This window comes from Colius striatus, chromosome 3, assembly GCF_028858725.1.
Source record: "Colius striatus isolate bColStr4 chromosome 3, bColStr4.1.hap1, whole genome shotgun sequence".
Taxonomy (NCBI): domain Eukaryota; kingdom Metazoa; phylum Chordata; class Aves; order Coliiformes; family Coliidae; genus Colius; species Colius striatus.
The window spans coordinates 37,509,695-37,537,115 of record NC_084761.1 but is presented as its reverse complement, the minus strand read 5'-3'; the positions used below and the strand labels follow the sequence as shown (position 1 = coordinate 37,537,115).

The 27,421-nt window shown below is 41.7% G+C and overlaps 1 protein-coding gene across 2 annotated transcripts; it reads right to left on the bottom strand.

Annotated features, from left to right (window-relative positions):
• Nucleotides 1-26,323, bottom strand: ABCG2 (ATP binding cassette subfamily G member 2 (JR blood group)). Of its 2 annotated transcripts, none has more exons than XM_061992312.1 (16): nucleotides 26,082-26,323; nucleotides 20,680-20,892; nucleotides 15,672-15,731; nucleotides 15,076-15,190; nucleotides 13,284-13,436; nucleotides 12,700-12,857; nucleotides 11,830-11,981; nucleotides 11,258-11,362; nucleotides 9,531-9,781; nucleotides 6,245-6,327; nucleotides 5,106-5,195; nucleotides 4,479-4,603; nucleotides 3,238-3,392; nucleotides 2,232-2,321; nucleotides 1,499-1,596; nucleotides 1-1,036 (listed from the first exon to the last, which is right to left on the bottom strand). In XM_061992312.1, exons 2-16 carry the CDS (start codon nucleotides 20,883-20,885, stop codon nucleotides 886-888), a joined length of 1,992 nt encoding a protein of 663 aa, XP_061848296.1. In that variant the 5' UTR covers nucleotides 20,886-20,892; nucleotides 26,082-26,323; the 3' UTR covers nucleotides 1-885. The 2 variants fall into 2 exon arrangements, with proteins under 2 accessions (XP_061848296.1, XP_061848297.1); XM_061992313.1 differs by having other exon boundaries at nucleotides 9,531-9,778.
• Between the last annotated feature and the right edge of the window lie 1,098 nt (nucleotides 26,324-27,421).

Sequence of the window (27,421 nt, the reverse complement as noted above, 5' to 3'; positions counted from 1 at the left end):
GATGGAGGCATTTTCTTTTATTAACGTGAATGTGCCTGTCCTAAGACAGCACAGCCTGGTCCCAAAACTGTAATTACTTATACACACAATTTCTACATGTTCAATACATTAATACATATGCATTAATATTCCACTAAACAATTGGTCTAAATTTCTTTGCCTAGCATGTCAGTTAGCACACATACCCACTTTGCCTCCTCTGCACTCTTCTTTTGGGTCTGGAGTAAGAATTAGCTCGATGGTCCATGAGTTGTGATCTCCCCCTGCCCCAATCACCTTCTACTGAGTTTCTTCATAGTTTGTCAGACATTGGTGGTTTGTCACAGTCTCTTGACTCTTCGTTCCATTAATTCTGTCTAGGTTTCTGCTTTTGACATGTAAGTACAATAATAGATTGTTTCAAGCTCAGCCATCATTTCCACAGTGTTCCTAGCAAAGATGACCTTGTTCTTTTGATGTTTCAACTTCAGTATTAACAAGAGACTGCACTAGTGCCCTGATCATCACCACTTTGGATTCAATTACTTGCCAGTGAATTTAGATACTAGTTGAAGTTTGGAACCCTTTTTTTCTTTTAATCAACCATTAAATATTAGTTTCATTGTTTAACAAATTCATAGCTGGAATATGCAGAAATACTGAATAGACCCTTGAATGGATGAATAATTATACTTTTTATGGCAAAAAGAACTGAGGCATGCTAGACATTTCAGCTAAGTTCATTAATACTAAGTATTTCATATACAAGGATGCCATTCGCATTGTTTGATTTTTGTGATTATAACCAAAAGTACAAGAGAAGGCGTCTTAAAAAGGAGTCAGGTCAGTTGCACAGTCAGTTTATCAAATTGCTGAACAGGGAAAACTGCATTTTTTGTTCCGGTTTTAAGTGAACTTCTTCATGAGGCGCAGTTTCAAGTATGCAATGATAAGGAATATTATGATCATGCAGGCGAGGGCCAGGTGGTTCTGCCACAGGCCCCAGCTAGTTGGATCAATGCCTTGACTTCTCAGATATGCATCTCCGGTACACAGCCTACAGATAAACACACATTCATTTATAAATTTAGTCAGTTTGAAGTACCTAGAAAGAGCCTTAGATGTTGTAGTATGATTTCATGTCTATATTACGATAGGTAACCACCACCTACATGTTACTCTCTTATTTGTAAAATGTTTTTTCTTGTACCTACAGTTTCCTGTAGGAGGCTGAAATGGATTTTGTGAGACTGTGTAATTGTAATGTGTGTGTATGTGTTTCAGTAAACATAGTTTAAAGAAAAGTGAGATGCATAATACCTGATATTTCTGGTGTTAAAAATACTAAATATGACACTGAGCAGAACTTTCTCTGCAGACAGAATGAACAAACTTTGTTTTCAATACAAAACTCCACAGATTCTAATGGTTATCAGTGAATGTCTCGCACCAGACTAGTACTCTAGGATTTTATAAGTTACTGGTGGTGGGATTCATTTTAGTATACCAAAATACTCACATCTGGGCTGCCTTTTGATAGTTATCCTTGCCACTTAAAGTTGTGTTGTCACTGCTGCTGCAAAAGTTCAGACCAGACAGTTCATTGATTTCTAAAGCCTTTTAAAATTAAAGAAACAACAGAAATTAGTAGGTAAAGGAATTATACACTAAGAAGTTCAGATTTTTTCTAAAAACATGATGGCATCATTATTCATTCTGTTGGCCAAATCCCCTTTTTTTAACCAAGCTGCACAGTTTTTTCTTTCGAGAAATCAATGTATGCAGTCCACACCCTGTAATGCACACCCATCACCAGCCTTTAACATCACCCCTAGGCAAGACTCTATGCATATGCATATTAAAGCCCAAATTTCACTGTGAAGCATCAACCTGGATTAAATGATAAAAAAAATAGGAGGAAAGTTTTAGCTTGACAAGTCTTTCTTTGATTGATGGAAAAGAGAAGAATTGGGTTTTAGGGATGACATTGTTCTTTACTCTGTTTAGCTTTGGTCCAACTGCATTCCAGTGGATGTAGTTGTTTAATGTCTCTCATATGAGAGACAGCTACAGAGGTTAGCTCTTCTAAAGAGCAGTGGGTGTGGGTTGATGAGAAGCCTTTCTTGTTCCAAGATGTTGCACTACATTCTGAGATTGCTGTACCTTTTTCTCATTAGCCCATACAGTTTGGAGTTTTCTTTGTCATAGAAAATCTTTTCAAAGTCTGCACATGGGGAAAATACAGCACTTACTGTCATTCCATATCGAGGGATGCTAAAGTATTTGAGCCAGGAGAGCCAGGATATGACGCTTGTGAGATTGACCAGCAAACCAGAGAAAATCTAGAGGCAAAGATTACAAAAAAGCCACAACAAGAAGAAGCCAAATTATAAATTACACACTGTTACTATGTGTTCTTCTCTAGCTCTCCACTCAGCTTCTTCAGATTAAAAACAAGTGAAGGCTTTCCAGAGGAAGAAACTCTTCCACTGGAAGAAAAGAGGAGAGGGAAGGAATCATTTCTGTTACCCAGCTTTGGGCCATAACTCTGTGTGGTCCTTCTCCCAAAATGAGTAATGGAGAAGTTTTCACCTGTGCATTAAACCCATATGCTTCCTGCCTGGGAACCAACACAGGTTCACATGAATTGTCTGCTGTTATTCGGGTGCATGGAGCTGCTGCGGGTGTGCACTCCGTTTTGCTTATGTGCCCTGAGTCTGAGGCAACATAGGACTTGACTGTTGGTTCAGTGCTGCCTCATTGTTTCTGGTGCCTGTCTTCTAACTGCAGCTGTTTGGGTGTTGTCCAGATCTAACATGCCGAATGGTTGGTTCTGCAGCTGAGAAGGGTAACTATCGTAAGTGGTCTCAAGAGAGGAGGGGGCTGAGGGTCATGTCCTCAGCTAACCAATTTTGTCTTTGGCAAAACTAAAGGACAGTGAACAAAATGTAGTTCTAGGCCACTTTTCTGCTTTCCAAGCAGTACGCTGGCTGCCAGAGCCACAGAAGAGAGGGTAGAGGAACCACTCACTCTCCCCATCACACCCAGCCCCCAAGTTCTTGTTAGTTAAAAGGACAAATCAGAATATTCAACCCCACAGTATCAGAATATACAAATCAGATAAATCAGGGTATTTTGACACACTCAACCCCACAATCTTTTTGCAGAATTCAGTTGAACTCTGCTGGTAGGATTTATAGGTTTCAGCATTTCTAAGATTTCAAGATTCAGTCTAGAAAACTGAATAATGCTACTCACAATCATAAAAACAAATGTGATAGTCATGAGCAGGTTTGCTACAGCAACTACACTCTGTCCTGCTGCAATGGCTAGTGCCATAGAAGTGGCTGTGTAGGACACCATCATAAGCGTAAACATCATTGTAAAGAAGGCTCCTGTTGTTGGTTTCAAACCTTAAAGATCAGAACAAGAAGGGTTTCAGTATGATCCTGACAAAAGTTCTACTATAACCCAAACACCATCCTGACTCATGTAGCGTGTACTGTCTGACCCAAGACTGCAGTGAGGCTTGTGGCAGCCGATATGTGTATGCCCTGTCAGCAGAAGATGAGTAAATAGTATGCCTCTAACTGCAGTACCACTGGAAATAACAGAATGGGTAGAAGTTACAGCATTGACCTCCACACAGTCCAAGGTGAAGGCTTCATTGGGGCTTCTTCTAGCAAAGGAGACGTTTCTAGTGCACTTCCATGAGCCACAATGGTAGAGCATTTCACCGGCTTCCAGCAGAGAGCTTTCCTAATGGAGCTAGTGGCCTTGGTGTGGCTATGGATGTGGTAGCAAGAGCTATCTCAGTCCACTTTTGCAGCCTGAGAACTTCTTGTTGGCCTTGTTTCCTGTTTCCTAGGGAAAAGTTCAGACCAAAGCAGACTGTAATTATTTTAAAATTGTGCTTGTACTTTGAAGCTTTCGGGACATCCCAAAAGGATGTCATGATCTGAAACCTTGCCCTAGGAAAATCATTTGCTTGAAAAATGTTTTGAGGGTGATGTTTGAAGGTGTTCTAGGGTTATAGATATTGGTACCAGCAATTTTCAAAGTCTGCTCGCTAACCAGAAGGCATCTCACCAAAATGAGCAAGCTGATACTAGTTCACACAACATTAAGTTCATCATACATTTTCTTTGATAGGTGTTCTTCCAAGAACAGAAAAAGTAGCTTGTAAAAGTCACCAGAAACCAAGATGGCCATAAATGAAGAGGGATAAATCAAACCTATGTAGTAATGGTTACAGAACACTTCCTTCTAGGGACAGCGGAGACATGTCATAGATTCTGACAGGACTGCTTACATCTTTGAAAGTGTGTCTTTTCTGTAACAGCACAGTATGCTAAATGCAAATGGAGTAACCACTGCCATGCTGATTTTAGTGCTTTAGCCTAGATAAGTAAACATGTATATATGCACATGTATAAAAAATGAATGCCTTGTTGATTTATTGAGGGGGTTGTAATGGAACTGTAGGAGACCATACTTGCCTAACATGAAGTAAATTATACAGGTGAAGATGATGCTTGGTAAAGTCCTCATGGGTAATAAATCAGCCATTAGCTTTGAGATGAAGTATACTGATGTTCTGTAGTACCCACTGATGTACTCATGTCTGGAACCCAGAAACATATACAGCATATTAGAAATTTAATCACTAAAAACAGTGAGGTTATTTTCACCTGGAGATAAATGCATTCTAGCTCTATCTGGAACAGCAAAAAAAGAGTTCTGTCACAGTTAGGCTGTAATGCAAATGCCCAATGTACAGTGTAATCTGCATAGCTTTAAAGATTCCAGTTAGAGAGTGTTTACTGCTCTCATTAGCAAATTGCAAACTTATTAATCAATACCTACCTCGACTATTCAGGGTTTTTTTTTCCTACACATGTCAATAACTTTAAGCTCTCATCTGTTTGCAATCAAAGGTGCCATTTGGGGGGATTTGCAGGCAATTCACTAACAGGCTAAAGGAGTACTTTTGCAAGAAGCACTAACAGTGAATAATTTGAAAATTCTGCCCTAGATGTACTTAAATTACAATTACCTATGTCAGGGCAAACAAACAAACAGTAGTTCTTGATAAACTTTTTGTATGTTTTGGATGCTCTACTTACGTAAATATCTTTTTTTCCACAACAAATAGTTCAATAGCTGAGATGCTACTGAAACACTGATTGGTGGTCAGAAAGAACATTGCACCCACTCTACAAAAAGCAGAATAGCAAACTGTTAGTAAAAATATGATATAAATGTAGTGTTTCCACTACAGTGTATGTAAATCTAACCATAGCGCCTGTGACCTCCCATCCTGAATTCCAATGGAAAAAGCTTAGCTACAAGTGTGAGTAGACGTGGTACAGGCAGTATCTGTTATTCACATGCAAGGATAGTATATTCTCTGACACAGTTGAAGGATAAAAAATGAACTGATTTCCCTTTCTTTTTTTTTAATTTATGATTTCCTAACACGTTAAAAATTCTCAGTCCCTGAGGCATGGTGCAAATGGCGAGGAACTGAATAAGCACACTAAAATTCAAGACTTTACTTTCACACTTTCATATCCAATTTAAAGCTGTGCCACTTTACGTAAATGCTATTGTTTCCGGACTAAGAACCTATAGTTCCTTAGTTGGAAACCCATTTGTTGAGTCACGTACGTACAGCTATCAAAATGATACAAAGATCAGAATATTTTTAGAATCTAGGTTTAGATGCACTTTCTGTACACTTGCTGTGCATATATAAGTAGTTTCAAGATCAAAGCTTTGGTTACCCAAGTTTATGTAGGCAAGTCTATATATTTTAATATTCAGTCATTTCATCTTGAGGAAATCTTTGCAGAAAAGAAGTTAAAGTGCTGCCATGCTGAATTAAGCCTTTTTAATAGGGTGTCTGCTGTTCAGCATTTTCAGCAAACTGACTGGCATTGAAAAATGTAATTCTATAGAAGCAGCATTACTCACTTCATTTGGACAGATTGTTCAGGTTACAGCATGGCAGGGCAGAACTGTAACCCCCTCTCAGTTCTGCAGGGACCTTCCTGGAGGCAGAACAACATCCTCACTTCAAAGACACTTAACGTAGGCTTGACCTTACCCACTGATGTGAAGGGAAGCATTTGCTTTAAAGAGGCAGATATATTTCATAAAGAGCATGTGAGTTCCTTCTCAGCCTCCAAGCTGTTTGTTAACCTATCATAATGATAAGGAAGGTTTATTAAGTGTTTGGATATCCATTAGCTAAATAACTAACCTATTCTGTAGTCCAGCTTCATTCTCTTCAAGTCCAAAGAAAATGGCACCGACAACCAGTCCCAGGAGAACTGTAACACACACCTAGAAGTAAAAAAGAGAAGAGGAAGAGCATTATTCTCATGGCTTCCAAAGCATCCACAGGTTTTTTTTAAAATACATAGTGGGTGAGTGTAGATGAACAAGAAGCTTTTTCAGAAAGGAGAAGAGCTATCCCAGCTGGGAAATGGGTCAATGGGGCAATTAGCAACCTGCAGCATGACAGTGCTTGTAGTCTTGCACTAGGGTGTCCTTCAAGAGATGTTTGTGAGAGGTGCCCCAGGCTACTAGCCCTCAGTGGCAGCCAGCCACTGCTGCCTCAGGTGGGCAGTGCACCAGCATGACTAGAAAGGAGAGACACTACAGGAGCTTCAGCTGCTGCTCACTCTTCCGTGGTGGCACCAGCAGGAGGCACTTCCATGCAGCAACATCACAGCTTTTTCCTCACCTCTTGCCAGGCTTGATCTGTGATCTGAGGGAACTGCTCTGGGAGTGCTGAGATGGTACTGGTACCAGCAAAGGCAGGAGCAGGGGCTCCTTGGGGCAGCTTTGAAAGAGGGATCTTTGCATGCACATCAGGCAAGCTCCTTTCCCCTACTACTGTTTCAGCTATACTTGGATGTTGTAATTTACTTAGTTAATGTATTGCAATGTCACTCTCTGTCCCTTCTAATACTCTACACCCCCCATCCTTCTCGGGACATCCACTGTCACTGACAAGAGTAACTACAATGCTAGGGCTGACCACGGCTCTTCAGTGCAGATCTACTACAGGGCTTTCCCTGGTGACATATCAATGCCACTTTAGCTTGGCAACCAATAACCAAAAACAGTCTTTCCTGATTTCCAAGTTGGGACTGACAGTTTATTTTCCTGCTCTTCATCGTGTAATTCTTGGGCTCTTTCACACATCTTATTTATGGGATTGTTTTTAACATGAGCAATACACTACAATCAGACTATAGGTGGAATACAATTTAAATAGCAAAGATGCCTGCCTCCAGGATATCAGTTAAAATACTGAAGTGTGTATATCCCACTTTTTTTAATGCTAAATGCAAATGACAACAGCAAAACTGGACTGCAAAACTGGTATCAGGCAGTTTTGTCATTTTTAAGTGTGAGCAATGCAGAAGTCTTAATACTATAAACCTATCGCTAAGATCCTGCCAAAAGGAGCAAATGTCAGGGATAATTCAGCTCTTAAGCCAATTGCAGTGGAAAACAGGGATCATATCAGGACCAATTTGGAGCAGATTAATGAAAAAAGGGCCTAATGAGGCGTGTGCTTCTCAAAGAATGTTTGCAAAATCCATCCCTAATGAGGCTAGGGAGATAGAAAAGATTGTGAGAAACAAGTCAGGACCATTAACCTTGGGGTACTGGAGATCCTTGAGAGTGTAATTCTTGTCACAAGGTCAAGCTCTTACAAAGCAATTATTAAGGATCTCCATGGTATCAACGTACAGACACACACACATACTCAAAGCCTTTTAACCTTGGGATTCTGGACTCATTTCCCCATCACGCTGGCTATTCATTCACTCATTATGTAAACCACAATGAAGATAATTTATATCACTGGCTCAGGACCAGTTTTTCTATTGTTTTGGAGTTTTCCTTGTGCTGGGACTGCAGAATTTGGCTCATGAATTTGGGAATTCCTGAGGATTAGTCATTCCAGAGCGGTCAGTCAGGCATTCTTTATTTTTGAAGGCAGATGTGCAGCTTTGAAGAAATCAACAGTTTTGCTGTTGATGCCTCTGAAAAAGCAACACTTAACAGGGTCAGTCATGTAGAACATGCTCATCTTCCATGGCAGGTGTTAGACCCTATTGTGGTCTTAATCACATCTCTGGAGGACATCATCATTCATAGAATCATAGAATAGTAGGGTTGGAAGGGACCTTTAGAGATCATCTAGTCCAACCCCCTGCAGAAGCAGGTCCTCCTAGATCAGGTCACATAGGAACATGTCCAGACGGGTCTTGAAGACCTCCAAGGAAGGAGACTCCACAATCCCTCTGGGCAGCCTGTGCCACTGCTCCGTCACCCTCACAGTGAAATAGTTTTTTCTTATTGTGAAGAATATAAGAATAGTTTTTTCTTATTGTGAAGCTGGAACTTTTTGTGTTCCAGCTTCATCCCATTATCCCTTGTCCTGTTGTTAGCTACTATAGAAAAAAGGGATGTCCCAACCTCCTGACACCCATCATTTAGATATTTGTAGATATTAATAAAATCCCCCCTCAGTCTCCTCTTCTCCAGACTAAACAGCCCCAGTTCCCGCAGACTTTCCTCATATGAAAAATGTTCCAGTCCCCTGATCATCTTGGTGTCTCTGCACTGGACTCTCTCCAGAAGTTCTCTGTCCCTCTTGAGCTGAGGAGCCCAGAACTGGACACAGTACTCCAGATGAGGCCTCACCAGGGCAGAGTAGAGGGGGAGAAGAACCTCCCTTGACCTGCTGGCCACACTCTTCTTGATGCATCCCAGGATGCCATTGGCCGCCTTGGCCACAAGGGCACATTGCTGGCTCATGTTTAGTTTATTATCAACCAGGACTCCCAGGTCTCTCTCTGCAGAGCTGCTCTCCAGCAGGTCAATCCCCAGCCTGTGCTGCTGCATGGGGTTGTTCCTTTCTAGATGCAGGACTCTGCACTTGTCCTTGTTGAACCTCATGAACCTCTCTGCACAACTCTCAAGCCGGTTGATATCCTGCTGAATTGCCAGTTGCCGATTGCATAGCCTTCTGGGGAATCAGCCAGTCCTCCCAGTTTGGTGTCGTCAGTGAACTTGCTGAGAGTACACTCTGTCCCCTCATCCAGGTTGTTGATGAAGATGTTGAACAAGACTTGCCCCAATACCGATCCCTGTGGAACTCCACTGGCCACAGGCCTCCAACTCGATTCTGTGCCATTCATCACCACCCTCTGGGCTCTGTGATTCAGCCAGTTCTTGATCCACCTCACTGTCCACTCATCCAATCTACACTGGTTGAGCTTTCTCTATGGGAGACTGTGTCAAAAGCCTTGCTGAAGTCAAGGTAGATTACATCATTGAACAGTCAAATGACCAAACAGCATGCACATTACCAGACTGTGGAAACATTTTTACACTTGAGCCAACTGCCAACACTTTACTGTGTGCTGATCTTTAATTAAATATGCAAGTGCAGTCTGTTAACTTTCCCTGGTGGGAAATAAATTCAATGTATATCCCAAAAGGATAGGCAGATATAACATTACCTGAGCTATGGATGCTTGAGGGTTTCCTATCAGATTTTTAAACGTGCGCCTGGACACCCACTTCAGCTGATGAAGAAAGGAATTGGTATACGTGATTTGTCGGAAAACCGCTTTTGTTTTCTTTTTATTTCCCAAAGACATCTTCTCTAATACTGCTTTTGTTTCTTGGTAGTAGGCAGAGTCGGAGTATTTTTCTGCTAACTTCTCAGACAAGGTTTTATCATATTCAGTGATTTCTTCAGTGCTCTCTGCTGAAGAGATTAAAAAGAAATACAACTGTTTCTGTAAGGAATGGCAAGATTGTTGAGGAGTTAATACGGGAAAGTTGTTGTTGGTGTGGGAGAGTTACTAACAAAGCAGAAGAATTCATATGCACGTTTAGCTCCAGTGATTCGTTGTACTTATCTTCATAGCGTTGCAATTCAAAGAGCTGGCATAAATAAAACCAAATCTGTGTTTGTCTGTGCAACCTGTCCCACATGTAGCAGATTCACAGCAGATTGACTAGGTGAACCCTTGTCACCCTTGTCACCCTTGTCAGTTTCAAACCCTTGGCGTTTGAAACTGGCAGCAATCTGACTTGTGATCAAAAAGTGATCCTTCCCACTCCCCTGGTTTCCATAAGTGATCGGTTTTGCAAGATCTAATGAGGTAATTCTATATCTCACAGACCTTTCCATCCAGGGAACCCTATTTGTGTCTCCTTCAGTCAAACTTTCCAGTCTGTCATAAAGAAATTTCAGCTGAAGCTCCTATTTTTTACCTCAGCTGTAGTCTTGTGTGTGGTTTTACAATGATGAATACATTTGTTGCCAGATATAATATTAGTCAGACTCTGAACACAGCATTTTTAAAAAATGCTAGTTGCTTCTTTGGTAAAGATACAGTGAAGCTGTGTGTTTGAACACACAATATATTCGTTATTTCATTTCCCTTTTCATTCATGTGAAAAGAGAGTGTGCTATTAATGAATAGCAACAGAGAGGATGAATGTAGGTGAGATTTGGTTTGTTAGTTTGGGGATAATTTCTGCCTTACCACAACCTGAAGGGAAGCATCAGGAGAACACTGGTGTCCTATATCTATCTCCTCTTCCCACTTTACTGAGAGGAAGGTAAACTGTTCCATTAGGTAAAAAAATTTAAAAAAAAAAAACTGCCTCAGATTTTGTTCCTAACTGGAACAGCTGCCTTGGTTTATAGTCTCTGCTTCTGCAGGACCTCAGTTGGTTTGCCTTGAGGATGAAAGAAGCTCTTTCTCTGTGTTGAAAGGTAACAAAACAGTTTCATATATTCAACATGGGAAAATATTCTTTCACTTTTAATATCTCTTAATTTGAGTGTGACATAGAAGTAGACAGGTCCATTTATGAAGAAATGGATAACAATGATAAATTACTAAATACCTATTTATGAGAGGCAAACTATTCTTGCCTAGACTATTTTTTACATATTAAGGCTGTATGTGAATTTTGTAGTTATATCAAATTATGCTAATTATTTTCCATGTATAGGCAAAAGGATTTAGGAACAGTGTGGGGTTGGGTTTTTTTCCTTTAAAGCAACGTGGATCGGCAGTACATAATATTCTCGTGCATACCAATAACTGCATGCTTGTACAACAGTTATTGATTGTTTCACATCCACAAGCAATTTTTCTGTCTTATGCTGGACACTTTCTAGCAAAACAGACATTGTGATATTTTCCCTCAACTCTGGGCTTCATACCTGTGTTATCTTCATCAATCTTGCTCATTGCCACCGCAGTGGAGTCTCCATTAATGATGTCCAGGAAAAAGTCGGCAGGGTTGTTGTATGGCTCGCACTGGTAGCCTGCGGGGACAGCATTACAAGCCCTGAGCAGCGGTTGTGTGACCAGCAGAAGCTGGTCACAGCCATCACAAACACAGCCATGTCATTGTGTCCATCGAGCAGTCTGCCTCATTAGCACCGCAGGCTTCGAAAGGCCTGTGTTTACCTAAGAGCTGAACAGCACTGCTGGACAATTCTGTCAGTAAAAGCAAGGGGACAACTAGCAATGTGCCTTCCTTCACTCTAGCCTGGGCTTTGTCTAACTGAGATGTACCCAAGAACTGTTGGTCAGCCTTATCATCCAAACCCACATATGGGTCAAGAGGTGAAGTGCCAAGAGAAGCACCTGTTAAAATCCCGAGCTTGCTAATACGCACTGTCCAGTCTGATCTATGTCCAACTCTGATCTATGCATTATTGGCATTTTATTCAAGTTAGTACAAACTAAAGCAGTTGCAGCAGCTGGCCCTGCTGCAAGCTGTGCTCACCAATGGACTGGAAGTACTCAATGGCACGCTGAGCGGGCCCATGGTACAGCACTCTCCCTACAGCCAGCAGCGTCATGCTGTCAAACAGGCGGAATATGGAGTACCGAGGCTGGTGAATGGAGAAGATTATTGTTTTCCCTTGTCTTGCCATCCTGAATATGAAGAACGAGAGAGATATTAGCTTTGCAAGTCGATTCAGCATTTAGATAAAACAGTTTGCAAGTTCAGTTAAGCCTTGATTAAGTTTGATTAACTTGGCATGCCTGAGAGGAGAGTGGAAAGGAAAAAAAAAGAAAAAAGAAAAAATAGTTCATATTTATAGTGTCTGTGTGAGGAGGAAAAAAGGTCCCTCTAACTGGGAATGGTGTTTGAGAGGAAGGTCCTGGAATTATTTTGATGCAAACAGAAAGCTCTAGAGAAAGGTGTTTAAGTCCTATTTGCTTGTAGTAAATACACAACGATGCAAAATGTACAAATAGACAGTGTGTTGTGGTTGTTTTCCCAAAGACAGGCCTGAGATTTTGTGATGGGGATACCACTACCTGTGTGCCAACTATCAGTCACCTTACCAGATTTTTATCACTCACCAGTGATTTTTATCACTTTTCTGGCTCAGGTCTTTGATAGCTATCATGGACAAACTGCCCTCCTGGTATGCACATGCTTTATGCAAGGTACTTTGTGTATTGCTGGGAGCAACTGCTTTAGAGTGAGAGAATGCATACAGCCTTTTTCATACTGCCATTGCAGCCTTGTCTCATTGGCAATTACATATCTGACTCCACTGTTTGCTCATTCAATCTGTAATTTAAGTCAGATTCAATGGAAATGTAGCTGGTGAAAACATCAAGCTGTTTCCAAGGCCATCACCTTTTCAGTAGCAGTAGGACAGCATTAGCAGTGCTGGCATCGAGTCCCGTGGTTGGCTCATCCAAAAACAAGATAGCAGGATCTGTGATGAGCTCCATTCCAATATTGGTCCTTTTCCGCTCACCTCCGGACACTCCACGGGTGAACTGGGTGCCAACCTGCCACAAAACAAGAAACTTGACCCACTTGACCTGATAACAAATACTTGAGCAAACAAGTATCCTACTGATTCTGTTGGCAGCATTTGGGGAGAGCTGTAAATTTTTTACCCTGCTCTCAGGTACAGATATAAATGTTACTTCATACATAGGCTGTTTCTTAACATTAGTACTACCTGAGGTATTCTTTTTTTCTCCAACCAGACTACCTTTCCCCTCCCCCACCCCCACAAAGTCACAGCGTATGGCAATATCAGCACAGTCTGTAGAGATCACCATACAGAAATGTTATTAATTATTGTGTTACTGAAATAGTCTGTTAATTTTACTCTTTAAAAAAAAATCTGATATGCTGAGACATTTGGTTAAGAAAACAAATCACTTAATATTTGCTCATGATTTAAGCATGACATTTACATGCCTTACCTTGGAATCTGCCACTTTGCTCAAACCCAGCTCCTTGATGATCTGATTCACACGTTCATTTTTTTCCTGTTCCGTCACTGACTTTGGCAAACGGAGTGCTGCTGAGAACTTCAAATTTTCTCTTACAGTCAAGGTTCCCATCACTACATCATCCTCCATAAAGAAAGAAGCAGATACTTTATTGTCACTTATCAAGTTATCAAATATACCTCTGAGAACTGCATCTACCTGAGTTTGATGCTATTCTAGCATGCAGAGGGACACTAGCAACTGCTACAACATGCAGTAAGATGCAACTTGAATGCCTGTGTCATAGCAGAAAGTTTATTTCATGCACATAATTATATTTGCCATTACTCATAAAGCAACGTAATATAGGAACATCTTCCATCATGCATTCTATCAAAATACATAAAGGTATTCAAAATTATCCCTCATGTAGTCTTACGTTACTCAGTTTTTAGATACTGAAGGGCTAAAAGGACCTAAGGAGCAATTACAGCTCAGGTTGCTATCTCTGTAGCCTCAGCCTACTGCAGGTAAAAGCAAGGAGAAGCAAGGAGAAGAGAAGCTGGGTCCATGTGTGGTAGGGTGAAGGTTTTCCAAGCTTGTTTCAGCAGAGAAGCAATGAGGGTAGGTATTTTAGATATCAGCTGCTTATCTCTTGCAAAAGGAATCTCTCAGATGTAGGATGTTCAGACAGTTGTGTATGTTTTGAGAGACTACTTTTCTGTAATGTGCTGACTGTACTTTTATAAGGGGTTTTCATAGATGCACCTCTTCAGGTGTTGATAAACCACAAGCATGCTGCTGGGCACAAGTAGCGGAGAGGGGAGAGAAATGAAGAGAGGGATGTGGTTTGCCTTCTTTTGTCCTTTACATGTCTTTCTCCCCACCCTGGCAGGACAAAGGTTTTCTCAGAATGGGACTTAGTGACATTGTCCCTGAGGAGGCAGAGGTACAAGATGTATATTACCAGAAAATTACTTAGAAAATACTTCATCCATATTGGTAGCCTACAGCTGTTCACCCAAATAGAGAAGAAGGAGGAATCCAAAGCATCTACTGTCATTGACTGTACAGAATTAAGGAAAGAGACTCAAATACAAAGCATAGTCTCTTTCCCAGCAAGAGTGGACATGCAGAGACTTGGTACTGCATCAGCCTTGATTCTTGGATCATTGTCTCCAAAGTTGGGGGTTCATCACCAATGTGACAGACACCAATTCACACAAAGGATGGAGGTATCTTCTTGTATTAGATGAATGTACCTATCCCAAGACAGCACTGCCTGGTCCCAAAACTGATTATTTTTACACACAATGTCTACATATTCAATACTTTGATACATATGCATTAATATTCCACTAAATAATTAGTCTAAATTCCTTTGCCTAGCATATCAGTTAACACGCATGCCCACTTCACCTTCTCTGCCATCTTTTTTTTATTCTGAGATGTAATTGGAGTCAGTGGTCCATGAGTCAGGGGTCACCATCTCCCCCAGCTATAATTGCCCTGTACCTAGTTTCTTCATAGTTTGGCAGACACTAGAGGCAATTAGTCGCAGTTTCTTGACTCTACTTCCCATTAATCCACCTAGGTTTCTGCTTTTGACATGCATATACAATAACAGATTGTTTCAAGCTTAATCGTTCCTTCAGTATTCCTAACAAAGTTGTCATCATTCTTTTGACATTTCAACATCAAAAGCAAGATACCTGCAACACTGCAGCAACAACTGCAGTTGGAAGGGGCCAGTGAAATCTATAGAGTGATAAAAATTACTTACCTGTACTACATATCCAGAGGTGCATTTAAAGTTGGCAGGTTGAGGAGCTCCATTGATCAAAATGTCACCAGAAAGCCCATGAGGATCCTTCCTTGCAGCCAAAATATCAAGCAGACTAGGAGAAAAGTTGGTTCCTTTGTCACATGAACATGTAGAAGGTAAACTGTCTGAACCACAAACCCAGTTCATGGAATGAAACAGCTACCCAAAAGCATCCCATATTAAATGTTTGTTATTTAGAATCCCCCCCAGCAACTTTCAAGGGCTAAGCTGCTTTTGTTCTGGTTTCCTAAGGAAGTGAGATCTTTGCAATTTCATTATGCATTTGTGTCCATTAATTCAATAATATGAGCTTAACCCAGAACGATAATGTAAAGATTGTGTATCAGGAAAGTGTGAACTGTAATCAAAATACATCTTTCTCATGTAAGCTGATCGTCTTTTTTGAATTCAGATATTTCTCAGAAACCAGTGAGATTTGCATAGACCTAAACAAAACCAAAGTATTTCCATGGAAGCATTACCCATTACTGCTAAATCTACAGGTTCATTCTCCCCTTAGTGTAGTTCCTGTGTAAGGCAACAAGGGCACTTACGAGGATTTACCACTGCCAGTGGGTCCCAAAATTGCATTCAGTCCTGGTCTCATGATACCACTGTAAGGCAAAACAGATAGTTTTTACACAGTGTGTTTTTATCTCTCTCAATGTTTCATCTGGTAGGCTAGCGTAAATTAGCTGTAGAACTACATTCTGCATCTCATTAATTTTGGAACTAATGAAGCTGCCTGATCAAAAATAATATTTATGATCAGTCGAACCCTACTTTAATTTTTATTCCTAATTCAAGAAGAACTAATCTTCATGTAATGAAGACAACACAGAAACTTGAGTAAAATGTAGCAAACCTGTATGCATGCTTTCCCTCATGGATCTCCAGAAGTGAAGCACACACTTGCTTTAACCACATTCAGTTCTAATGGTATTATCCTCTTAGCAGAGAGTCCTGTAGACAGAACATACTAGGGACTTGTCTGTAGCTGCAGTAGATAATTAATCTGTATCTCACTTTAAGCCACGTGAAATTAAAAATCCAGATTTAAAATGTTTTTAAGTATCTGGGGAAAAGGCCAAGTAGAAATAATACAGTATGTAGAGATATTAAAAATCTTTTTGCTGGAGCATATGAAGGTATCATTGCTATTTTTCCTAACTAACCCTTAAAATCTGTACTCAACAAGCTTTGGTGGACACAAGAATCAGGCTGCATGTACAAATGCCTGTCTGTATGTTACGACACCGGGTTCATCTTTAACTTCACTCTGGTATTGGTTGGTATCAGCAATGCAGGTATCAGTGATCTGAGTACTTGGCTGTGGGTCTGGCCCAGTACTGCTCTTCCTAGGGTCTAATGGCATGCAGCCCGGGAGGCTTGATTTTGTATTTTCATTGTTCAGTTTCTTACTGTGGAAATGTATGGGTCCACACATTAAGAAGCATACGAATTATGCATACATTATGTTACATTATATGTGATTTTAACACAAAAACCCCAATGTCTAGTAACACAAATGTGCGTTAAATGTTGGTCTTTAACTGGAGGGGTCTTCCACTCATATTGCTGCAAGTGACCAATGTCAGTCAACATAACGTATGGCTTTTGAGGGCAGTAGGAAAGATTTTAAGTGCTCATGTTTAGGAGGTGTAGAAATTGAATGGGCAAAAAGAACTACACAAAAGGGTGAATATTTATGATAGAAAGTGGAGTTAGGGAGCTGAAAGTTATGGGTGACTTGAAATGGCATGTTGTATGAGTACTTGCCACTTAGCTTAACTACTGAACTGTGAATGGGCAAATTTTATGCATAGATTATTGAACAAAGGCCATAACAATGTGATTCCTTGTCATGGTTTAAGCCCAGCTGTCAAAAAAGCACCATTTGTTTACTCCCCTGCCCCAGAAGGGAAGAACTGGAAGAAAAAGGTAAAACTTCATGGACTGAAATAAGGACAGTTTAATAGGGCGACAGAAGGAGAGAAGAAACAATAATAACAATAATACTAATAAAACAATATATAAAGAGAGTGGTGCACAATATGATTGCTCACCCAAGACACTCGTGTGTTTCCCAAGCCCCAGTGTCTTCTGCCCCTAGGCAGCTCCCTAAGTTTTATTCTGAGGGTGAACTCATATGGTATGGAATATCCCCATAGCCGATTGGGGTCAGCTGTCCAGGCTGTGCCTACTCCCACATTCTTGTGAAAGTTAACAGTATCCCAGCCAAATCCAGGACATTATCCATCCCTTACTCTATACAATCTATGTCTTGCACAGATCCTACACTTTACAACTAATCACCACCACTTTTCCTGTCTTTGAGACAAATACATATATACACACACACAGAGGTATCATTCCCTTACTCTACAGGCCATCCTGCTAACATGTCCATTGAGTTCATTTAACCCAGGACACTGGAGCTCAATCTGTCCTAACAGTCTTTCAGGGCAGGGAAGAGGGTGTGTGGTGTAAGATTGTTGCATGCTCCATCCAGAGCTTGCAGCTGGTGCATTGGGCACAGCCCATGTCGATGATCTGCAGGCTGAAGATGGGCCCATGCTCATTGTCTGTGGGTTGAAGATATTGATCTTGAGGATGTTGCAGGGCAGCAGTTGAAGTCAATTAAATTTTTATCACCACTGCACTTGTCTTGGTTTCCTCAAAGTCCATCCTTCAGTGGTTTGGGTGGTTCTTACTGTAATACCATTGATATGGCAGAGAGCAACTGTAGTAGCAATGATATACCAGGGCAAGGCTATTTAGCAACTGATGACATTCAATTTAATTCACTGTCTGTTCTCACCCAAAATCAAACACCCTTGTACACAAAGAACTTCTGCTCCTTCCTCACCACTCACCAAGTACATCTATGTCCTTGAGCAAAAGCGATCCAGTAGATGCATTTGCCCAAGGCAGGATTGACCCTGTCTTCCCTAATGTATTCTTCATGTGAACTACAGGCCCATTATCCCCTTTGACAATATGTGTTTTGATTGAGCAGGGCCAGCTCAATTGGTAGATCCTTTAGTGCTGACTAACCAGGTGGCCTTTGCTAAATGTGCATCCCAGTGTTTGAAGGTCTCGCTCCCCATTGCCCTCAGTGTAGTTTTTAACAGTCCATGGAATCATTCCCTTTTCCTGGAGGCTGGTGGGTGATAGAGGATGTGATATACCCACTCAGTGCCATGCTCTTTGGCCCAAATGTCTATAAAGTTTTGGAAATCAGTCCCATTGTCTGACTCAGTCCTTTCTGGGGAGCCATATCACCCTAAAACCTGCTTTCCAAGGCCCACCTGGATATTGTTCCAGGTGGAAGCACGTGGCATGAGGTGCAAGCATGTGGCATTCCTGTGTTTGCTCCCACCATTGTGAGCCCATGGTGCTTGCCTTGGCAGGTTTGTGAGAGTGTGATACTGTCAGTCTGCCACAACTTCCTCCATTTCTATTTCAGCCATCATCCCCTATACCACAGAGGCTTTAACCACTTGGCTTGGTTGATTGCAGCACACCTCACATTCATGGATAACATGTGCCATAGTGCCCATGGTCAAGTCCATCCCTCAGTCACAAGCCCACCTGTATGTTCCATCTCTTCCTTGATGGCCTGAAGTCATGAGCCCCCTGAGCTCTGAACAATTCAGCCCAATGTTGCCAGTCCAGATCCATCCAAGCCACTTCAGTTTGAGCACCCTGACCCATTTGCTCATTGTCTTCAGTGATTGTCTTCAGGTTGATTGTCTTCAGTGGCCCAGCCCTAGAGTACATGGTGCCTACGTGATATACTTTTACAACTAGCTTCTCTAGCCAGGCAGCAATTTCTTGCCCCAATGGGTTTACCTCTGTGCTGTCACCATCCCTCCAGGGCATTTGCCACTGTCCAAGAGTCAGTATAGAGATGGATTGGCCAGCAATGTTCAAAGCCAGCTGGATGGTTTTCACTTCCACAAACTGGGCCAGCTGAATGGCTTTCACTTCCACAAACTGGGTCAGTTCACCTTCTCCTTCCGCCATTTCCGTGACTTGCAGACGCCTTCCCGATGCTTTCCCACAGTGCACCAGGACCCACCAATGAACAGAGCACACTGCTTCTCACTTTCTGGCAGCTTATTGTACACTGGGGCTTCTTCAGCATGCATCACCACCTTCCCTGGAGATATTCAGAAACCTTTGCTTTCTGGCCAGTTTGTGATCACTTCCAAGATTCCTGGGAAACTGGGGTTTCCTATTGAAGCCCATTGTGTGATCAGTGAATTTATTATTAAATGCTGAGAAGAGGCACCCAAGGTGCATGACAGCAATGCTGCACACAAAGACCAGATTAACATCATGGCCAGTGATAAGTCAACATTATCCAGTACAGCAAAATGATGGTCCTCATCCTTCTCCCAAAGGTGGTAAACATCACCATGGGGAATACATGGTGGATAAATGATTTTACATAACGCCATCATGTGAACAAATAAACCAACATTGTGACGGGTGACTATTTAACTAATAAAATAAATCTATAGAAAAAAATTGTTTTAACATGCACTAGTCAGATCTGTCTTTATCTCAATCCTTTGTGTCCCGTGCTGGGTGCCAAAAAGCATTGCTATGGTTTAAGCCCAGCTGGCAACACAGCTCCACGTTTGCTCACTCCTGCCCCTGCAGTGGGATGGGGAAGAGAATTGGAAGAAAAAGGTAAAATCTTGTGGATTGAGATAAGGGCAGTTTAATAGGGCAACACAAGGAGAGGAGAAATTATAGTAACAATAATATTGTCAAAGAACATACAAAGCAAGTGATGCACAATGCAATTGCTCACTCCTCAGAACTCAATGCTCAGCCCCTTCCCAAGTCCCAATCTTTCCTTCTCCCAGCCAGCTCTCCCAGTTACATTCTGAGGATGACCTCATATGGCATTGCCAGTTGGGGTCAGCTGTCCTGGCTCTGCCCCCTCTCACCTTCTTGTGAAAATTAACCCTATCCCAGACAAACCCAGGACATTACTGCAGTAGTGCTCAATGGTGGGAAAAAAAATAGACAAAACTTCACATCTCTTCAAAGTTAACCTAACCCTTATTTATATTACTGTCTTAAATGTTCCAAGTTAAAACCCCTCAGTTTAACCTTCCCAAAGGCCACCTTAGGGGAGGAGTCAGGCTGTTGGTATCTTGGTTAGACACCACGCGTAGCACAGTACAGCACAGCGGGCACCTTGCCAGACAACGTAATGCAACCACAACTGCCTTGTGTGCCGTGTGCTGATAGTGGCCATGAATGTGCTCCCTCCCTGGGGCCAGGGGAAGTGGCACTCAGCAGCAGTAAAACAGCTCTCTGTTTTACAGGCTCAGCTCTAATAACTGGGGACCACTGGGGCCTAGCAGGAAGCTTAAGCACAATCGATAGCAAACAGGAAGCAAACATATATACATAATTTTTTTTTTAAATCTTGCTCAAATCCTGTCTGTTGTGCTTAGTGGCTCGGTGACATAAGTGGACTCAACTGTCCGGACAGAAATAAAACATACACATACTCTAAAGAGATGTTTAAATACGTACTTGACATCTCTCAAAACTTCTTTTTTGGCTGTTTTTTTACAACATAGGAACCCAGTCTTTATCTTCACATGGTAGCAGATGTTGTGGAAAGTTAGTACGCTTCCTCCGCTGCTGGCTGAGTCTCGAGAGGACTGCTTTCTGCTGGGGATGCCATTTGTATTCGAGTCTGACATCTGAATACATAGGTGTGGCTGGCCTTCTGCCATTTTTCCTCTATAAATGAAAAAAAAAAGGAAAGCAGAAGATTTTATTAGGTATAGAGAGAAAAGATGTGTCTGGTCCAGTGTTTGGCCTCGCAAGATGTCCATCTAGGTCTCCCTTTTTCAGATAGCAAGTTTGGGTCTTGTGGGCTCACATCTTGAAGGAATACAGAGCTGATGGGGAGCTTGGGTCTGCCACGTTGCTTCACACAACATGCGGCATTAAGGGGATGGAAGAGTCTCCCTCCACCCTGATGGTCTGTTGTAGTGGGCTGATCTTGGCTGGCCACCAGATGCCCACCCACCCAGTTATCCTCTCAGGGAAACGTCCTCTCCCTCTTTCATTGACCTTGGTGTCTGCAGGGCTGTTTCTCCCACATTTTTTCACTCCTCTCTCACAGCTGCTGCACAACATCTTTTACCCTTTCTGAAGCAGGTTTTCATAGAGGCTTTAGCTATGGGCATCACTGATGTGCTTGGCTTTGTCAAGTTGGAGGCAGCTGTGTCAGACACGAGGCAGCCCTGAGTCTTTTCCCACAGAGGCACCTCAGCGGCTACTCTGCAGCAGCACCTGGCCACAGGCACCAACTGCATCTCTTCTCCCAGTATGAAGAGGCAGGTACCTCTCACAGTGGGCACTAACATGACATTATGCTCTTTCTGGAGGGCTGCTCCTGGTTCAGAGGTCTGTATATAAACTGCAATCTTCTTGGAAAGCATAGATACAAGAGGTGGCTCACTGAAAGATCAGCTCGAAATTATTGAGGTCCCGGCCCATCTGTTTTGTCAGACTTCTTTCTGGCTTTGAATGTGCTTAGAGTTTACCCATTAGATTCTTTTTTAAAGGGATGGTTTGAGTGTAAAGATACTCCTCCTACCTCTAGTACTCCTGCACAATGGTAACAAACCCTAAAAATGGTTGGGTTATTTTTTTAGTTTAAAAAAAATTTGTCAAGGGTACAGAAACAAGGAAGCCAACACCTCTGACAACTAATCCTGTTCCTGGGGCTTGCTTTCTTTGTAAAAACTACAAGGTAGTTGTGGAATAATTAAAATTATCTCCCCTTCCTTGTCAGCCAGTCTCCTGCCTATCAGCCTCTACCTGCGCTGCAGGGTGGGGACATCCCACGTGCATCCCTTGTACACACAGACCTTTGGCCCCTTTGTGCTTCTTAAATGGCATAAAGTCATTTAGGTGTTAGGCAGGATTTTATATATATCATGTTGACTGATAAGAGTTTAATTACTTTAGTTGTCACTAGGGGAAATGTTAGTAACGCAGCAGTTCAAGGGAACCAAGAGGGGAGAGGAGCGGCTAAAAGCTCTGAGATGATCAGTCTCATACCGTAGCAGAGTTATACTGCTTGCAGCGAGGAAGAAGACAAACTATGAGACACATTGAATGAACTGAAGAGCAGTAACTAAAATGAGCTTCACAGAAACAAAAAGCTGAAGCAGTCATATGGTCACATAAAAAACAGAGCCCTTATCTTGTTGCATTGCTAAGGTTGCTTGACACATAGCTGAACTCTCTGTTGCAACAACAGGTTTGTAAATACTGGTTTGTCTGTCTCCCTGTGATGCTGTCCCAAATCTAGCCCAAGGTTGCCTCTTCTGACAAAACTGCAGTCTTCTGTGCTGGCGAAAATAAAAGTTATAGTAATCCCTGGTCTTCCTATAGTGAAAATAAACTGTTTTCCAAATATCATTATACAGAACTCACTGTAATTTAAATTAAAATGGATTTTGAGTAAAGCTGAACGTCAATTAAATGTGCAACACTGAAAGCCTGTAGGCCTTTTATTGATAAACTGCCTACACTCTGCCTGTGCCAGAGAAGACTTGTCTACCTGCAGAAAGTCAGCTTATTTTATGGAGTTATTTGTATAGATGGGCTAATCTAGCTGGATGTCGATCATTGTCATTTGAAAGGATGCTTTGGTAGAAATGTGCATTCAGAACCACGGTGAGACTTTTCACTTAAAGTCTCAGCATATGCTGAGCAGGTATTTGTTAGCATATCAAGCAAGGTAACAAAAACTCAACCACTGAGTCACCACCACAGATAGACATTACAAAATCCCTTGAACTGTTAGATAACCAGCAGCATGATGTGAGTGTAGAATTCTTCAGAAAACAGCATGACTCAGGGTTTGATGTATCACTGCACCTATAACATGTCTACATCAATATTTTAGATGATTAGAGTCATTCTGAAGAATAGATGGTATTTTGAATTTAAATTTAATTTACCGATTGTGTTACTATTGGATTGTACACATCTTTGCAAAGAACATTTCAGAAGCTAGATAAATAAATCAGCTATGAGAAAGATTAGACATATCCATAGCAGGCGGTCCCTCAATGGCTATTTAATACAGTTGTCAGCAGGAAACCTCCAGTTCAGGAAGGCCCAAGCCCACCAGTTGGCTAAATCTACCAGACAAGAATAGTGTCTTCTGATATTGTCCCTTGAAAGACATTGGCTGCTGGCAGCTATGAAGCTATATTCAGGTCTAGCAGTACCTCTGGTGTAAATCAGCATAGCCCTTCATGGCTGAAGTGCACTTGAGCTACTTGCAGTGACAGAGTGGGATGCCTTGGGTGGAAGACATGGATTTGTCTGTATGCTGTTCCTCCTGATGGCTGCTCTTTGAGCAAAGGTGTATTTGTGGGCATATGCCATGTATCAAAGTAAAAAAAAAAATCTAGTTTAGATGTTAGATTAATACTGCGAATAGCATTTGACACTTTCAGAGCTGCTAGAATTTATTGCAGAAAGAAATTGCAGGATATCCTTTTGCTTAAAACTTGAGGGGTTATTATCTGTTGCTCCATGAAATCTGCATTAGCAATCCGTCTTCTCTAAGGAGCATAGCTGTGACTGTCACAGGAGCTCCTCAGGATGACAAAATGACAGAGTCCTGGGTATGCTGGTGCAAAGGGACCTTGGGAAGTCCCATAACCCAACTTCTTCCTCCCAGAAGGACTGTCACGGACAGGAGATTGGGGCAGTTGTGGGTGACTCGTGGAGTGGTGATCTGAACCTTGGTTAAGAGTGTGCTGAGAGAAGATGAAGTGCTAACAGCAGAATTAATGCCTATGTGCTAGAGTTAGTCTTTTGATTTTCTATTTTTTTGCAGATGTATTTTTTCACTGTGGAGTAAGTACTTGCAGTGAGACAGTTTGATATTTTACAAACCAACCTTTCCATTTCTGATCTAGCAATAAACTTCACCATAAGAATAAAAGGCTGTGCTCCTATGCAGCACATGTTCTTATCAGCAGCTTGTGGTAGTTCCTTAGAAATGGACTTTTGAAAATATTGCTTTAGCCCTTGTTTAAAAAATTATTTATTCCATTTAATATGATGTACAGCCATGAAACATTTTAAGTCAGAGCATGTGCAGGACAAAGAAACAATCATGGTGAATGTTAATCAAATCCACTTCTATGCAAAAAAAAATTCTTTAAGTACAGTTTCCTAGAATTCATTGTCAACAGCATACAAGTAGCAATTTTAGATCAAGAGATTCAAATGTACTGCCTGCTGCATTCAGAAATATTCGTCAATGTGATAATGTGTTTCATATCCTCATTGTATCAGCTCTGGGTATAAGACTTTATTTTTGCATCAGATAAATACAGCATTCATGACCTCTTTGGGAAATTTAACAAATCTCCTTTGTTTTCTTAAATTTTTCTAAAATTCCTTTATTGACATTGATTTCAGCATCAGTTTTGGTTCAAACTTAGTAGGAAAACCTTTTCTTTAGAGATATGTTGTCTCAGAAAATTTTGTCAGGAGATCTTGAGATTTAACCTTTTATTAATGGCAAAATGGAACTACTTTCTTAAAAACTATCATGAAATCTCTTTGCTCACAGTTCCAATGCACAGAAAATGAAACTCAGTACAGTCACTCACTTTCCTGTGTATTCTCATGAGACTTGTAAAGTGCAGTACATACATACTGTAAAGTCCGTACATACATACTGGCACTGAACAAAAACATAAACCAGCAACAAAACGTGCTACAAAATTCTGTTGACTTAAACCTACTTAAACCACAGCAATATCATACCTGGGGTCTTTCAGCAAACCTATTTGCGTATATAAAAAGCCAAGGAACATTCCTTCCTGACAGTCTTCCTGCCAAGCTTTTGCCACTGGAGGGATTTGCAGTTCAAACAGAAAAAACAATACTATAAGAGCGGGTAGTAAAATTTTGAATGACAAAATTCAGAAGTATGTTTTAATTGATACTTTTTAAAATCCAGGCAGTAGCTTATCTCTACAGAAAGTGTGGAAATAACTTGAGGAAATTACTTTTCAAAACACAAGCTGCTTTCAGCAGGATTTTTCTAAAGGAAGTTGGCTCAAATCCCTTTAAAAATAGCCTGTTTCCTTTTTGCCAAATAATAAAACCTGTTAGAGAAATCATGATTTAGCAGATACAGACTTTAGTCTCACAACCTGCCACCTGCAACAATACAGTATTACAAAGGTATGTTTTAGACTTTGGATACATATAAATTCACAGAAGTTCCAAGTATACTTTTTTTTCCCTCCCCTTTAGTTATGTGCATGTACAGGGGCGTAGAGTAGCCAGAGAACGGATGTGGGCATGCAGGGATGGCTGTGCAGCCTAAGACTGCCAGCCTGGGACCATACAGTCCTCCTTGTCAGGAACACGCATAGGAATTTAAAACCATTTGAGTAAATAAGGATAATGCTATTCAAGCAATCTGTAAGTTAATTGCCAGCTGATTTACAAGGGATTTGTAATCTACCTTGTGTGAAAAGAGCCCTATGTGTTAATTGGGGACAAAGTAAGCAGTGCTCTGTGCGTGGGAGCATTTGCATGTGTGTTATCTGCAGTGCATTAACATGCACCGACAAACTCCTGGTATGGGAGTTCCTGCAAAATATTCTAACTTTACACTTTTTTAGCTGCTCTGCTTTAAGCCTTGAAACTTCCATCCCCCATTTCTTCCTAAATATCTCAATAAAGACACTGGAAAAGATGGGAAAAGGTAGGCAAGCATTTTGCTGTGTTTTCCTTGACTGTTGGAAGAAAAGAGCTGCTGAATCTAATTCCTTAGCAATGGCAGAGTAGGCGATTCATGGATGAAGAAGCAAGCCACTACATCAAATTAAATCTATTAAAATATAAGGGCAGAACAGCTACTACTGACTCACCAGCAGCAGGTCTGGGTCTGTGCTGCAGGGCTGCTGAGGAGGTGGCAGAGGCGATGGAATGGAAGCAGGAGCCAGGGAAGAGCGTGGTGTGTAGGAACACAGCCCCAACAGCTCACTCAGCTTGCAGGGCAGAGCTGTCCCACCTGTGTCATCACCTCTGCTGCAAAACCGCGGCGAGCTCGGAGCCAGGAGCTGGGCTCCCTGTGCTCCGTCACCCTGGAGAGTCTCCACCCTCTCCCTGCCCATTGGGGAAGCCAGAGGACTTTGTGGGGAGGGCAGGGCCAGGATGAGCCACAACTTTCAACACCTTTTCTTTTAGCTGAGGGTATTATAAGCAAGCTGCAGCACAGCACCTCATTGGGAGCCACCCCAAACCCAGACATGCTGGTAGCAGTGATGTTTGAATGAAGTCTAGCATCATCTCCACCTGCTAGGGGTTCACAACGATGGATGAGTCTCACGGAGCTGGCAGAGTGTGTTGAATGCCAGCATGGCACATCGGACAAGGCACAGCTAGGTACTACCTTGGTATGTTTTCCTTCAGTTCAAAGTACCTGCAATAATCAAAGGCTGTACCGGGCCCATCAGAGCGGATTTTTGTGGGCATATAATGAATGCTATGGAGGGAAGCAAAGCTGACATGTCTTCATTATATGAGGTAGGGGCATTGGTCCCTGGCACATAGGCCCACTGAGCACCACAGGTCGCAACTTTCCTGGAGCTGCATTTAACATTTGGAATAGCAGAGATAACAGGCATGCTGCTTCATCAGTTTACTTCCTGACACCATTTTGCTTGCCACAACAGCTGTAGTTTCTGAGGCCAGTAAGATGAGGGCTACCAGGCTCTGGGAGATGCTGGAGGAGAACTCCTTCAGTTCAGCTGGGCTGCCTATGCTTGGGTAGCGTCCCAGGCACCGTCCTGCAGGAAAGCTCTGCCAGCACATTGACAAGAGCATGAACACATAGTTGTTCTCCTTGGCAGAAAAGCACTCATAACAGGTGGTTTCCATTTAAAAGCTTGACCTATATGCTCTCATTTTTCTAGCAAGAGTCACCATTAATTATTAAACACTGACTGTAAGAGCTGTCTGGGTCAGAGCATCACAAGGCGGGCTTTTTTAGCTGGCTGTAGCCTTGGGATGGGTCATCAATCAGAAGTCACAATCCTGGGATCTTTTTTCTTTCCTTTATCAGTAATTCTATTGTAATTAATTCTGTACTGTATTTATACAGGGCTTATAAGTTTCCTTTATGTAAAGAGCAGCAGGTACAACACCACTTACTTGTAAGCATCCTAGAAGCTGGTGAAGGTCATTGCATAGTCCTGGTAGCATTTGA